This window comes from Psammomys obesus, unplaced genomic scaffold (genome assembly GCF_907164565.1).
Source record: "Psammomys obesus unplaced genomic scaffold, mPsaObe1.curated_primary_1811, whole genome shotgun sequence".
Taxonomy (NCBI): domain Eukaryota; kingdom Metazoa; phylum Chordata; class Mammalia; order Rodentia; family Muridae; genus Psammomys; species Psammomys obesus.
This window is the reverse complement of record NW_026596057.1, coordinates 13,474,691-13,487,994: the sequence shown is the minus strand read 5'-3', so window position 1 is coordinate 13,487,994 and position 13,304 is coordinate 13,474,691. Positions and strand designations below refer to the sequence as shown.

Sequence of the window (13,304 nt, the reverse complement as noted above, 5' to 3'; positions counted from 1 at the left end):
GAAGGAAGGAAGGAAGGAAGGAAGGAAGGAAGGAAGGAAGGAAGGAAGGAAGGAAGGAAAAGAACGAACAAACAAACAGGGAAAGACAGCATGACCTCTTGGCTCCTGTTCTGCTTTCTGGTCCCCTAAAATGACTTGATATTCATGAACCCAGTACTGTCCATCTCTCTAAGCCATTACTGTGACTAAGATAGAAATTCTAGAGTGAGAAGCAATGATTTGCAAAGGAAGCAGACACAGATAGAGTGAGGCTCTTAACATTCCATGAATGCTAAGCTACAGAAGTCCAAAGATAAACTTTTTGCATTGCAGAGAAAAGGACAAAACAGAATACTTAGGAAATAATGAGTCTTCTAAATCAATATGCATCCCATGCACTTAAAATGAAATATACTCTTTACAGAATGCAGCATCATCACAGTATGCCAAAGGATGAAATATTCTATCAATAATTCTTCACGGTGACAGGTTACATACTTGATTTCTCCTTGGCTGCATTTAGTACTCTTGGCACATTCTCTCTGACAAACGAGTGAGCCTTCATTACCAAACGAATCTGCCAAAAAAGAGGGAAAGTGAATTTCCTATCTCTGTCTTGTCTCCTATTGGTAACTCCAGAACTGCACTGAGTAATATTCACATAAAAGAACTTCAATTTGCATTAACTAACTCAAGTTAGCCTTTATAAAAGGGGGAAAGTTTCCAAAGAAGGACATGTGATTACTCAAATTATCTTGCACCTAACAGAAGTATTATAGGTTTATTAAAAAAAAAAGTTGAGAAGTTAAAAATCTGTTGAAGGGGGCTGAGAATGGTGCACAGACCTTTAACCCCAGCACTTGGGAGGCAGAGGCAGGAGGATCTCTGTGAGATCCAAGACAGCCTGGTTCACATAGTGAGTTCCAGGACAGCCAGGGTTATGTCGAGAGACCCTGTCTCAAAAAACAAAACAAAACAAACAAAAAGTTCAATATAAATATTTCAGATCCAGATAACTGAATTTTTTAATATAAAATAATAAAAATGAATAATTAAAAATTAAAAATGAATTTTTAAAAATATTGCCCAGTTAAACACTTCAAATCTAAAGCTAGTCATAACAGCACATGCCTGCAGGCCCAGGATTTGGGAACAGGTGACAGAAAAATTAGGACTTGTACAGATGTGGTGTTGAGCTACATATAAACATAGATCCAGCACTATCGCCAGTTAATAACAGCAGCAGCGCTAAATCATCACCGTCACTACTTAACGAGGCCTAGCCTCACCCCCTTAGCACAGCACTCACATCCTTACCTGTTCCAGTATAACAATGAACCTGGAGGCCGGCGGCAGCGTGTACACTAACACAGTGTACGTTGGTATGAAGCCTAAAATTCCAAGCTGAAAGACTAAGAAGAAAAAGCCGTGGATGAGGGAATGTATCAGTGGGTAAGAACTCTTGCTGTAGCCATGGGCCCAACGCTGGAACAGGAAATAGGGGATTGAGAGTGTAGACAGGAACATGGCCCACCATGTCCAGATAACAGTAGGAAGTTTGCCAAAAGCATAGGCCAGCAGATTGAACTCAAGCACCAGCCTGTGAAGGAGAAAAGAAGTGAACCTTTAATATGCAATGAGTTTACAGAACTTAACATTCTCTCTCTCTCTCTCTCTCTCTCTCTCTCTCAGGCTTTCAAAATACGGCAACATTAACACATCAAGTTCATGGGTGTCAAGCATAGCACTGTTCAACAGCTAGGTTACTAAACCAAGCCAAATGTCCACAAATGGAGGATGCGTAAGAAGAACATGGTTTATATACACAATGGAATTTTTTCCAGTCTAAAGAATGAAGCTGTATCAATTACTGGAAAACTGTTACAACTGGAGATAATCATACTAAGGGAATTGAGGCATCTTTAGAGAAAGAAATATTTCATGTTTTCTATCACTTGTGGGTCCTAGATTTTATTAGCTTTATTATAATTTTTAAGTAAATAAGAACAATCAAGTTTTCACACATCGACTAGCCACCTGGCCCCTTGTCTTACCTTCCTTCATCAATATAGTCTACTACGAGTGTGCTGAGGATAAAGAGGATGAGGAGCGCGATGAACATGTGATAGATTGTTCTGATGTGGTCCACTTCAAACAGCTCGCTGTAAATGCACGGCAAGTAAATCGTAAGTTAATAATCTGTATTTCATTTCAAGCATCACACAACAAAGACACTTTATAAAGCAGTTTGTAAGATGTTTAATCTTTGAGAAATCTCCTTTAAAATTTCCAAAACTGGGCAGTGATGCTGCACACCTTTAGTCCCAGCACCCGGGAGGCAGAGACTGGTGGATCTCTGGGTTCAAAAACAGCCTTGAACTGGTCTACAGAGTGAGTTCCAGAACAGCCAGGGCTATAGAAACCCTGTGAGACAGAAACCCTGTCTCAAAACACTAAAACCAACCAGATAAACAAAACATAAAAACTCAAAACCAGAACAATATTAAACCTTCAGTATACAGAAATTAAATATAAAAAATAATAGATTCTTAAACTTTCTTTCCAAATAAGATAGCGGCTGACCGGAAACAGCATGGCTCTCTGAGAGGAGCACTCTGCATCCAGAAAACCCTGTTCACTGTTCACTGTGTGCGCAAAGGCCGGTCACTGAAGAAGCACTATGGACCCTACTTCAGAACCCCCAGAAGGCCTGGTTTTACTAACTCATTTAAGTGCTTGCTCATGACAGTAAGCAGCTGCCACCCACCCACGATAAGCTTTGCCATTCCCAAAGGACGTCTTCTTCCTCCACTGACCGATGGTACGTCAGGCCCAGCTGCTCTCGTTTGAACAGACATGACCTTCTGGGTGACTCATCCTCAGTGAGCGCCTCTGAATCCAACTGAAACAAGGGTTTTAGCCTTGGCCTTGGGAAGTGTGCACAGCTTCTAGGTAACTCTGAAGGATCTAAAACATTCTGAAGCCTCTGTTTAAAGAATCTTCAAAACCTAGTAAAAATCTAGCTAAGCCACTTCTTTGGTCACCTTTTTTTAAGTTCAAGTATATTTTAACTGATATTTTTTTTCTTCTCTCCTCCCTTGCTTTCTCCTGCTCTCCTTCCCTTTCTCCCTTCCCATTAATGAGGACTAACTCTGGGCTTCAGGCAAGTCTAGATAAACATTCTACCACTGAGCTCCCTTCATTTTCTTAAGTTTTCAATAATGCAATTCTTATGTTAAAGTGTTTTAAATAACGATTCTTCCTTTTTAGTTGCCTGCGTTTTTCTCCAGAAGTAAATTTTAAACTATTTTATGTGTTTATCACAATCCAGTCTCAACATAAACAGAATTTAGAAGACTCTTGCCCTCTTGTCAAGGATAGGCAGTACATACCAGTTTACCTTATATAACTTATTTTGTTTAATAAACAAAACTCATTTTTAAACAAAGGTACATTATAGCACCTGATGCAATTTTCACCAACCCAAACTTCTGTCCTAATGCAGGTAAATTCCATCAATATCCCAGTGGACACAACTGCAAAGAAGAAACCGCCATCTTCCAACCAAAGTGCACCTTTTGTTTTGGTTTATAAATTATCACAATCCAGTCATAACATGCAATAGTAAAAAGATTGGACCAGTGGTTCTCAATCTGTGGGTCACAAACCCTTTAAGAGGCCAAACCACCCTTTCACAGGGGTTGCCTAAGACCATTGGAAAACACAGATATTTTCATTACAGTTCAGAACAGTAGCATAATTACAGTTATAAAATAGCAATGAAAATAATTTTATGGTTGGGGGTCACCACAACATGAGGAATTGTATTAGAGGGTCATAGTATTAGGAAGATTGAGAAACACTGGGTTAGACAATCAGGGTTTGTTTTTTTTTTTTTTTTTAAACGAGCTTTGAGAAAACTATCAAAAATCTCACTCAAGAAAATGAGGTGAGAAAACTCATACATATTAAGAAAGCAGCAATTCCAAAACTCCTCCCAAGTGGACAACTTCTGCTCTAGCCCTCTGGATAAACAATTCCCTGTAGTAAAACTTCAAAGAATTTGTCAAAGGACAGATAGCTGTTTTTATGTTTACCTTTCCTAGAGAAGCCAGATAGAAAACCAGAAAACACGCAAGAAGCAACAGAAAAACATCACCAAAGTTCATGAATGATATGGACTTCAGACAGACAGACACACAGATAGATAGATGAATGGATAGATAGATAGATAGATAGATAGATAGATAGATAGATAGATAGATAGATAAGTAGGTAGTAGATAGATAAATGGATGGATGGATGAGTGGATGGGTAGACAGGCAGATAGATAGATAGATAGATAATAGATAGATAGATAGATAGATAGATAGATAGATAGATAGATAGATAGATATAGGCAGACAGAGAGACAAATAGACAGACAGATTCTATAAATCAGGACAGTTTTTTCTTTCCTATATCAAACTGATAATTAACAAAAGCAATTTATCACTCACTCTAAAAGAGACCGCCTTGTAATAAAAATCTTCCCTTGTTCTGGAGGTGCTCTGAGATCTCTGGAAAAGAAAAAAATTACAACAAAACGTAGGTAGAGAGACTATAAAAAGACGCTTAATCCCCTGAGCAAGAGGGTGCTTTGCTTACCAGCAACTGCACTGGCTCACTAACATTCCCTGACCCCCTCCGTTCAAGTCTAGAGCTGAGCACTGCACATATAACTTGGCATGTTATCTCAGCACTCGTGACGGTGATCTGAGGTGGGTGCATGCGGACTTCCTTAGGCAGGAGATGGGTCAGACATCCAGCTGAAGCACCAGGCCTCCCGCCCTCGGAGCCCCTGCAGCAGTGCGCAGCCCCACCACACTGTGCACTGTGACTGATGTGTCCACACTGCCCCGACGTCTGTTTACTTTTTACATGGTTTGGGGAGAGTGACACATGCATGTGTGGAGGCAGAGGACAACTTGCAGGAGTCAGTTCTCTCCTCCTCCCAGGTTAAACCAAGGGCTGCACTCGGGCATGGCAGAAGCACCTTCCGCCCTGATGTTTACAGAACTCTTCCCAACATTAACATTCCTTGCATCAACTTCCAACAACCTGCTGATCGTATCAGCTGCTTTTGGGTCATAAAAACATACATTTTAGCGCCCTGCAAACCATCTTACTTTGGGCACTGCTGTTGGCTATTGCTTCTCAAAACCCTTCTCTAGGAGGGACTGGCAAAGTGCCTGGAATGGCAAATTAGCACATGTCAGCCACTGATACCTTCCCTTCTTATTCTGGGTGACCGAACAAACGGGAAAACACATAGAACCATAGGGCATTGAATACAGTACAGCAGGCATGGAATGATGCAGTTGAAAGCAAGGATTCTGGAGCCAGGCTCTGGGTTCAATCCCTGATGTAGGATCTCACAAATAGTTGCACTAATCTGTACCACGAAAATAACTGTACTGTAAACCTCACCATGAGGAGCGCAGCTTACGGAGGTTATGTACACACATTATAATTCAATACTAGGCCATTAGATGTCTTAGCAGGTGTAGAGATTTGTCACCAAATCTGATAACCTTAGTTCATCTAGGACCCACACGGTGGAAGGAGAGAACTGACAATCAAAAACTGGCCTTTGACCTCTACATGTATACTATGTATTTCATGTTCCCCACATACATACAAAATAAATGACTGTTAAAAATATTTAAGGCTATTTAATAAATAAAATGAACAGAACCCCATATTAAGAGGAAAAAATCTTTAATCCGAATACTTGGGCAACAGAAGCAGGCAGATCTCTCTGAGTCTGAGGCCAGCCTCCTCCATATAGGAAATCCCAGGCTAGCCAAGGAAACAGAGTGAGAATCTGACTTAAAATATAAAGTAAAAGGGGCGATACAGTGTGACCGGGGCATTTCACTACTCTCCATATTCTGACCACTCTCCATATCCTGGAGTGGATGTCATGAGAGGCAACAGCTCACATACTCACTTGGCTCTGTGGTTGCTTTTCATTTCTTCAAGAATGGAGAAGGTTGTGAGAGCACACCCACCACTATCCAGAGATGCAGACTTTTCAATGAGGTTGGTCACAAAGTCATCAAAGTGACAACCAACTTCCTTCAGAAACAGTGGCTTCAGTTCCTCAAGTTTTAAAACAAACAAAGGAAAACATCAGCACAAGCTTGTGTGTTGGTATGTTCTTTTGGAATGTATACAATTTACCCTTGTTCACTCAAATGCTGATTTCTCTACCCCACTCTCTGGTTTCAATCTGGACATTGCATCACCTGTCTCAATTTTGCGTAAACATGCCACCATTTGTTCTCTATACTGTCAATTAAACAACCAGTCCCAATGCTGAGCAATGGAGAGAATAGGGTGGGACATCCTGGTCGGGAGGGGAGAGACAGGAAAAGAAGGGAGGGGCAGACAAGCCGGAGGAGAGGTCTTGGAACCACGTGGAGAGATGAACCGGACCTAAGATATGACTAAAAGCAAGTATAATGGGTGAAACCTGAATGGTAGGAAACTATGAGGGCTTGGAGGTTTAGGATGGAGTAACTATTGGCCAGCATTGTGCTCTAGGTTAATTAAATAAATCCTAGTCTCTGTGTGGTGATTTAGGTATACAGCTGGTTTAGGAATAATAACCGCTGATTACCTAAAAGATAAGTCAATAGTAAATATTAATAATCACAACATTTGTGGGTCATTACTGTTTCTTTAAAGGGATTCCTTTATATTTCAATAGAAAGCCACACCAAACAAGTGAGTTCATGGAGTAAAAGCAGAAGAAATAATCTCTATGGTTGACTTGTAGTTTCAGACATGGTGACCGAAAACAAAGAAATACCGTACACCTCATTAAAAATGTATGCCCTCCACCTTTTTTCTTTCCCCCTCCCCCAACAAGATCTCAGGTAGCCCAGGTTGGCCTAAAGTTGCTGTCCTTGACCTTCCAGCCTTCATGTCCAAAGTGCTGGAGTCAGCCACAAGGCACCATGCCTGACGACATACCTAAGTCTCTAAGTCTCCTGGAAGGATGCTAAAGGAAACCATCTAGGAAATTAACAAAGGACACTAACATCAAAGGTACACGATGGTAGAAATGAGGTGGAGGCAAAGCAAGTATGACATCACCCTGGACTGACACACACACACACACACACCCCACAGAAAATAAAAAGGAGACAATTCTTTTTTTTTTTAATTTATTTTTATTTTTATTAATTACAGTTTATTCACTTTGTATCCCTCCTGTAGCTCCCTCCCTCTTCCCCTCCCGATCCCACTCTCCCTTCCTTACCTGGGCCCCTCCCCTAGTCTACTGATAAGGAAAGTCCTCCTCCCCTTCCCTCTGATCCTAGTCTATCAGGTCTCATCAGGACTGGCTGCACTGCCTTCCTCTGTGGCCTGGTAAGGCTGTTCCACCCTCAGGAGGAGGTGATCAAAGAGAAGGCCAATCAGTTCATGTCAGAGACAGTCCCTGTCCCCATTACTGTGGAACCCACTTGGACACTGAGCTGCCATAGGCTACCTCTGTGCAGGGGTTCCAGGCCATCTCCATGAGTGGTCTTTGGCTGGAGTATCAGTTTCAGAAAAGACCCCGGTGCCCAGAATTTTTGGATCTGTTGCTGTCCTTGTGGAGCTCCTGTCCTCTCTAGGTCTTACTATCTCCCACTTCTTTCATAAGATTCCCTGTACTCTGGCCAAAGTTTGGCTGAGTCTCAACATCTGCCTCAATACCCTGAAGGGTAGAGCCTTTCAGAGGCCCTCTGTGGTAGGCTCCTGTCCTGTTCCTTGTTTTCTCCCTCCTCTGATGTCCATCCTCTTTGCCTTTCTGAATGGGGAATGAGCATCTTACCCATCTTACTCTTCTTGATTAGCTCCCTTATGTGTACAGATTTTATCCTATATTATATATCTAGTATCCACTTATAAGTGAGTATATACCATGTGTGTCTTTCTGCTTCTGGGATACCTCACTCAGGATGATCTTTTCCAGTTGCCACCATTTGCCTGCAAATTTCATGATTTCCTTGTTTTTTATTGCTGAATAGTATTCAATTGTGTAGATGTACCACAATTTCTGTATCCATTTTTCAATTGGGGGGCATCTGGGTTGTTTCTAGCTTCTGGCTATTACAAATAAATCTGCTACAAACATGGCTGAGCAAATGTCCTCATATACTTGAGCCAATTTTTATAATATTTTTATTAAGAAAACAAAAAAAAAAAGCAACGCATTATATCTATATTATGTAATTACCCCAATTTTTCCCCCTAAAAATATCCCTTTGCTCTCAAGTTCCCACAATTGATATTCTAAACAACTTTTTAAAAAGATTCACCTTTAGCTAGGGGCAGTGGTGCACACCTGTAATCTCAGCACTCAGGGAGACAGAGGCAGGTGGATCTCTCTGAGTTTGAGAGCAGCCTGGTCTACAAAGTGAGTCCAAGACAGCCGAGGCTACACAGAGAAACCCTGTCTAAAAACACTAAAAACAAAACTATTCATCGTATCTGCCTTGCCTGTGTGTATATGTGCACCCTGTGCACCCTGTGTTTGTGGCGGTCAAAAGAGGGCATCAGATCCTCTGGAACTCGGTGATGCTGGTTGTGAACTACTATGTGGGTGCTGGGAACCAAATCACGGCCTCTGCCAGAGTAACAAGTGCTCTTAATTACCGAGCCTTCTTTCCAGCCCCCACAGTTTACATTTTAAAGCATGCTATTCTGTATCACAGCTGTTTATATGATATTTATTCCTACCTCCATAACTATGTACTTGGCGAATCACAAAATACGAATATATGTGTACAGTTATACATCTAAATATTTGCACATAATTATAAAACTTGTAAGAGTGTGTGTACTTTTATATGTAAATGCATCTTATGAAAATACATATGGAGAACCATGTGAAGTGGTGCATACATGTAATCCAAACACTCAGGAGACAGAAGCAGGATGATTCCGTCTCAAAAAAAAAAAAAAAAAAAAAAAACCATACAAATAAAAAGTATAGACAACAGTTACTGTTTGGGGCCGCCAGCTGTTAACATTTTAAGACAAATACTTCCCAGCCTTTGAATATGTTTATATATTCTATACAATGAGTTTGAGGCCAGCCTAAGCTAAACAGTGAGCTCTAAAATAACCTGGGCTGTTCTAAGTGAGACCCTGCCTTAAAAGATAGACAGACAGACAGACAGACAGACAGATAGATAGATAGATAGATAGATATAAGTAAATAAAACAAAAAAATTAAGCCTAAAAATGTCTATGTACGTAATTGTATGAAGGGCAAAGAGAATGTGCTAAAATGTTCTCACAGAGGATATGGCTGGAAATATAAGACCTGCTTGTATCTCCCAAGTGTTGGGATTAAAGTTATGCACCACCACACAAGGCCCGAAAATGAAACTTTTTAAAAAGTAAAGTGCTTTATCTGAGGAAGGAGAAAACCAAAAGAGAAGGGGCAGGATCCTTTGCTCAGCCAGGGCTAGGACAAATTCTGGGCAGTCTGAGGCACTAGAGAGGCAGTAAATAATGCACAAACTAGGACCCGTCCTTGTGGTGTTGACAGTGTGGCAATGGCCTTGGTAAGTTCTACAAATATCAGGAATGGAGTCCTTCATGGTTGGAACAGAAAGTGCTAAGAGCTGAAGTAAGGAACGGGGGAAGGGGCAAGGCACACACAAGGCCTCGGCATTCCCTGTGCTTGGAGTCAAGCGTCCACGTTTACCAGCATTGAAGAGAGGCCCAGCTCTTGAGGCACGGTGAAGACGCCAGCACTCCTCACACCCCGGCACCAGTGTGACACACCCAAGTATCAAGTTAAGGCAGTAAAAGCACGGCAGCTTGGGAAAGAACGTTATACAAATGTCAGGTCTTCATTCATTCAATGTCAACTAAATAATTGCCTTCTTAGTTAGAGGGTTGGGGAGGCAGTCACCGAGGCGGCTCAGCAGGTAAAAGCACTCAGAGTTCAAGCTTGACAACCCAAGTCTGATGCTCCGGAAGCCTGGGTAGAAAAAGAGCACTGACTCCTCTGACCTCCAGATGTGCACCATGGCACACACCAGTGTCACACATACACAATGCACATACATCACACACACACACACGTACATATATGTAATCATTTTAATTGATGAGTCTTTTTTTTCTTTCTTTGTTTAAGACAGTCATGCTATGTAGCCCAGGATAGCCCCAAACTCAAGGCAATCCTCCTGCACTAGCCTCCTGAATATGGATTACAGGCATGTGCCATCACGCCTGGCTATGACACAGCTCTTACTTCTTATCCACTGCTTGCTGACAGATGAACATAGAACCTTTGCATTTGTGTAACAATGAGGATCAACAGCGTGACACAGAAAGGACAGCCCTGAGCAACAAGATAGCAGGACACTATGAGACAGCACTTACAGGCAGTACTGGTGACAGCCAGAGTAAAGTAGAAGGCTTCCAGTTTTCTCTGACATGGCAAAGGGCACACAAAGCATTTCATCGGGATCAACTCCTGCCTTTTATTCTCCCTGAGCTCAAGTTTGGATTTCAGGAATCCAAATAATCACTTAAATGAAACACTTCTTATATACAGCTTTATAATTAGTGCCTAATGTTCCTGTCTTAATGTCTTTCTTTCTCTGAGGAATTAAAGACAACAGAAGCTGCTGCGACTGGGACCCAGAAAAAAACGCCTTTGTGGGGACTATAGCGACCGCTTATATGATCACCCCCTCTGGGAGACGGAACAGAAAGATACAGCTAATAAAGGGGTCCTCTGCCTTCCAAGATCCCCAAGCACATGAAATTGTTGCTCTTTAGAATCCAAAATGTGAGCACAGTAAGTCCGGATAAAAGCTGAGTCACCTGAAGTGCCACGGTGCAGTCTCTCAAACCTGTATCTGTTCATATTAATTTCACTCAGCCAATGGACCCCAATGGATGGACAGATGTAGAGGGGGAAGAAAGACGCTGACTTGAAAAGGAAAAGTGTTTAGATGATCTAGCAATCATCCCAGCATCTGGAAGACTAAGGCAGGAGGACTGCTGGCCATTCTGTGTAGAGAGAATATTTTGTGTCTGAACGGAAGCATCAACTGTCAATAGAAAGGTAAAGGTCTATAGCTGAGGCAGGGAACAGAAGGTAGGACATCTAGCAGGCAGAAAGGATTCTGGGATAGAGCCAGGTGTAGGAGGAATCACCCAGGAAGATGAGAGGAGGACAGAGGCATTGTACCTGAGCACAGGTAACCAGCCATGTGGCACAATGTAGATTAGAATAAATGAGTTATTTAAGTTACGAGATAGACAGAGAAGAGCCTAGCTATATGGCCAATCTATTTGTAAATACATTTGGAGTTTCACAAGTCTTTATTCTGGGAGCTTGGGGCTGGAAGGAAAAACCAGCATAATTCTGTATGTATTCAGGCTATCCTGGGCTACAGAATGAGACCCCTTTCAAAACAACAAAAGGCAAACAAACAGAAACCCAGTAAACAAATGCACGGTATTCTGGAGCTCAAATGAACCATCTATTTTAAACAAGCACCTGAATCAGATCACCTGAAAGATTCTAAGAATGGGGAACAGCTAAGAATCCTGTGGTTAGGAGCCTGCACACATGCTCAGGGTGAGACAGATGCTCAAGGATGGACTGACATCTTAGGCAGAGATTTACAACTGTGCTGTGACCCACAGCTCCTCCACAGAGGCTCCCAGAAAGAAGCTACCCTGGAGTGACTGCCGAAATGAGAAAAGAGCAGCGGCTGTGGATGAATAACTCTTTCAGAGGCTGGGAAATGTCCAAGTAGGCTGAGAAAAGCAGCACAGAACAAGCCAATCCGGGCACAGGTTTTTAGCAACTTTCAAAAACCCACATGCCTTAATCACAATTTCTTCAAAGACGGCTTTAAGGAAGATTTTGCTGACTCTCTGACTCCACGCTACCTCTCATAGTCTGGGAATTGTTCTGTTTCTGACTCAGTGCCTGGCTCAGAGCTGACAACCCTTCAAGCTCACAGTGGCACAGAACAGAAACTGGCCCTTCTAGACAAAAGAAGCACCACAAGGAACAGGGAGGGCCGAATTCTGGGTTGACCACTCCACTGACTCTGTGGTCTGCCCTGGAAAGTCCCTCCTGGTTCTTTTCCTTCATTGTACTTAACTCCATTTGAAAAGCTCTTATCTCTATTTTTTTTCTGTTTGCCTTCCCAACTTTTAATGCCTTCAATGGTTTGGGTTTTTTTGTTTTGTTTTGTTTTTTGGTTTTTTTTTTGTTTTTGTTTTTTTTTTTTTTTATTTTTTTTTTTTTTTTTAGTCTTTTGAAGCAGAGTCTCATTGTCTAGCCCAGACTGACCAGGATCACTGGAAGTGATCCTCCTGCCTCAGCCTCCTAGGGTGCTCCTAGCATGTGCTACCATGTCTAGCTAAACACCGCCTCTATTTGTATATTATGCACCCAGCACTCATAAAAGAAACTTCAATGACTTTGTAATTTCCCAACAACAGTGGAACCAACCAGTTCCAAACTCTCCTGGATAATCTTTGTTATAAAGAATATTAAAATGGGTTACTAAAAACGAGTCAAAGCTGGGCAGTGGTGACACAGGCTTTTAGTCCCAGCACTCAGGGCCAGAGATAGGCAGATCTCTGAGTTCGAGGCCAGCCTAGTCTATAGAGGGAGTTCCAGGATAGCCAGGGCTACTACAAAGAAAAACCCTGTTTCAAAAAAATCAATAAAACTAAATCCAAAAACAAAACACCACACCTTGACTTTTTTTCCTGGAAGCTCTGAAGGGAAAAGGAATTTTAAAAAATCACCATGACCACTGTTTATTAAATGGCTGCTATGATCTCTGTTGGGGGCTTCTATGTAGTATCCCTAGCCTTTAAACAAGTAAGCGTTATAGCTCTTATTTTACACATAGGAAACCTAAACTTTAAAAAGTCAACTGAAGAGCTAGGGCTATGGCTTGGTGACAGATCTGACTGAGCTGGGGAGAGGCCCTGTGTTCCATCCCCAGCCTGGAGTGAAGAGGGTTAGTTAAAGAAGCGGGTAAATTTGCAGAAATCCCAGAACCTGTTGAGCTGGGGAAAACCTGGGTCCACACAACCTCAGATTTCATTACACTGTATTGCTTTCCACCAAACTATCTGAAATATTTTTCTATATATGAACAGTACCATAAAGAAAAAAAAATTTAGGGAGAAAAAAAATACTACAAAATATCAAATGTGTTTGGGAGGCAAATGTAGGTGGTAGATGGATCTCTGTGAGTCTGAGGCCAGCCTGGTCTACATAGCAAGTC

At 41.8% G+C, this 13,304-nt stretch overlaps 1 protein-coding gene across 1 annotated transcript in view; it reads right to left on the bottom strand.

Moving 5' to 3' along the window:
* Soat1 (sterol O-acyltransferase 1) overlaps positions 1 to 13,304 on the bottom strand; it is a 45,220-nt gene that overhangs the window by 11,934 nt on the left and 19,982 nt on the right. Inside the window, exons 4-8 of the mRNA XM_055624651.1 lie at positions 5,972 to 6,123; positions 4,479 to 4,538; positions 2,034 to 2,141; positions 1,297 to 1,579; positions 478 to 556 (exon numbers count right to left, since the gene is read on the bottom strand). Of these exons, the coding sequence (XP_055480626.1) occupies positions 478 to 556; positions 1,297 to 1,579; positions 2,034 to 2,141; positions 4,479 to 4,538; positions 5,972 to 6,123 (682 nt within the window). The remainder of the gene's footprint in view (positions 1 to 477; positions 557 to 1,296; positions 1,580 to 2,033; positions 2,142 to 4,478; positions 4,539 to 5,971; positions 6,124 to 13,304) is intronic.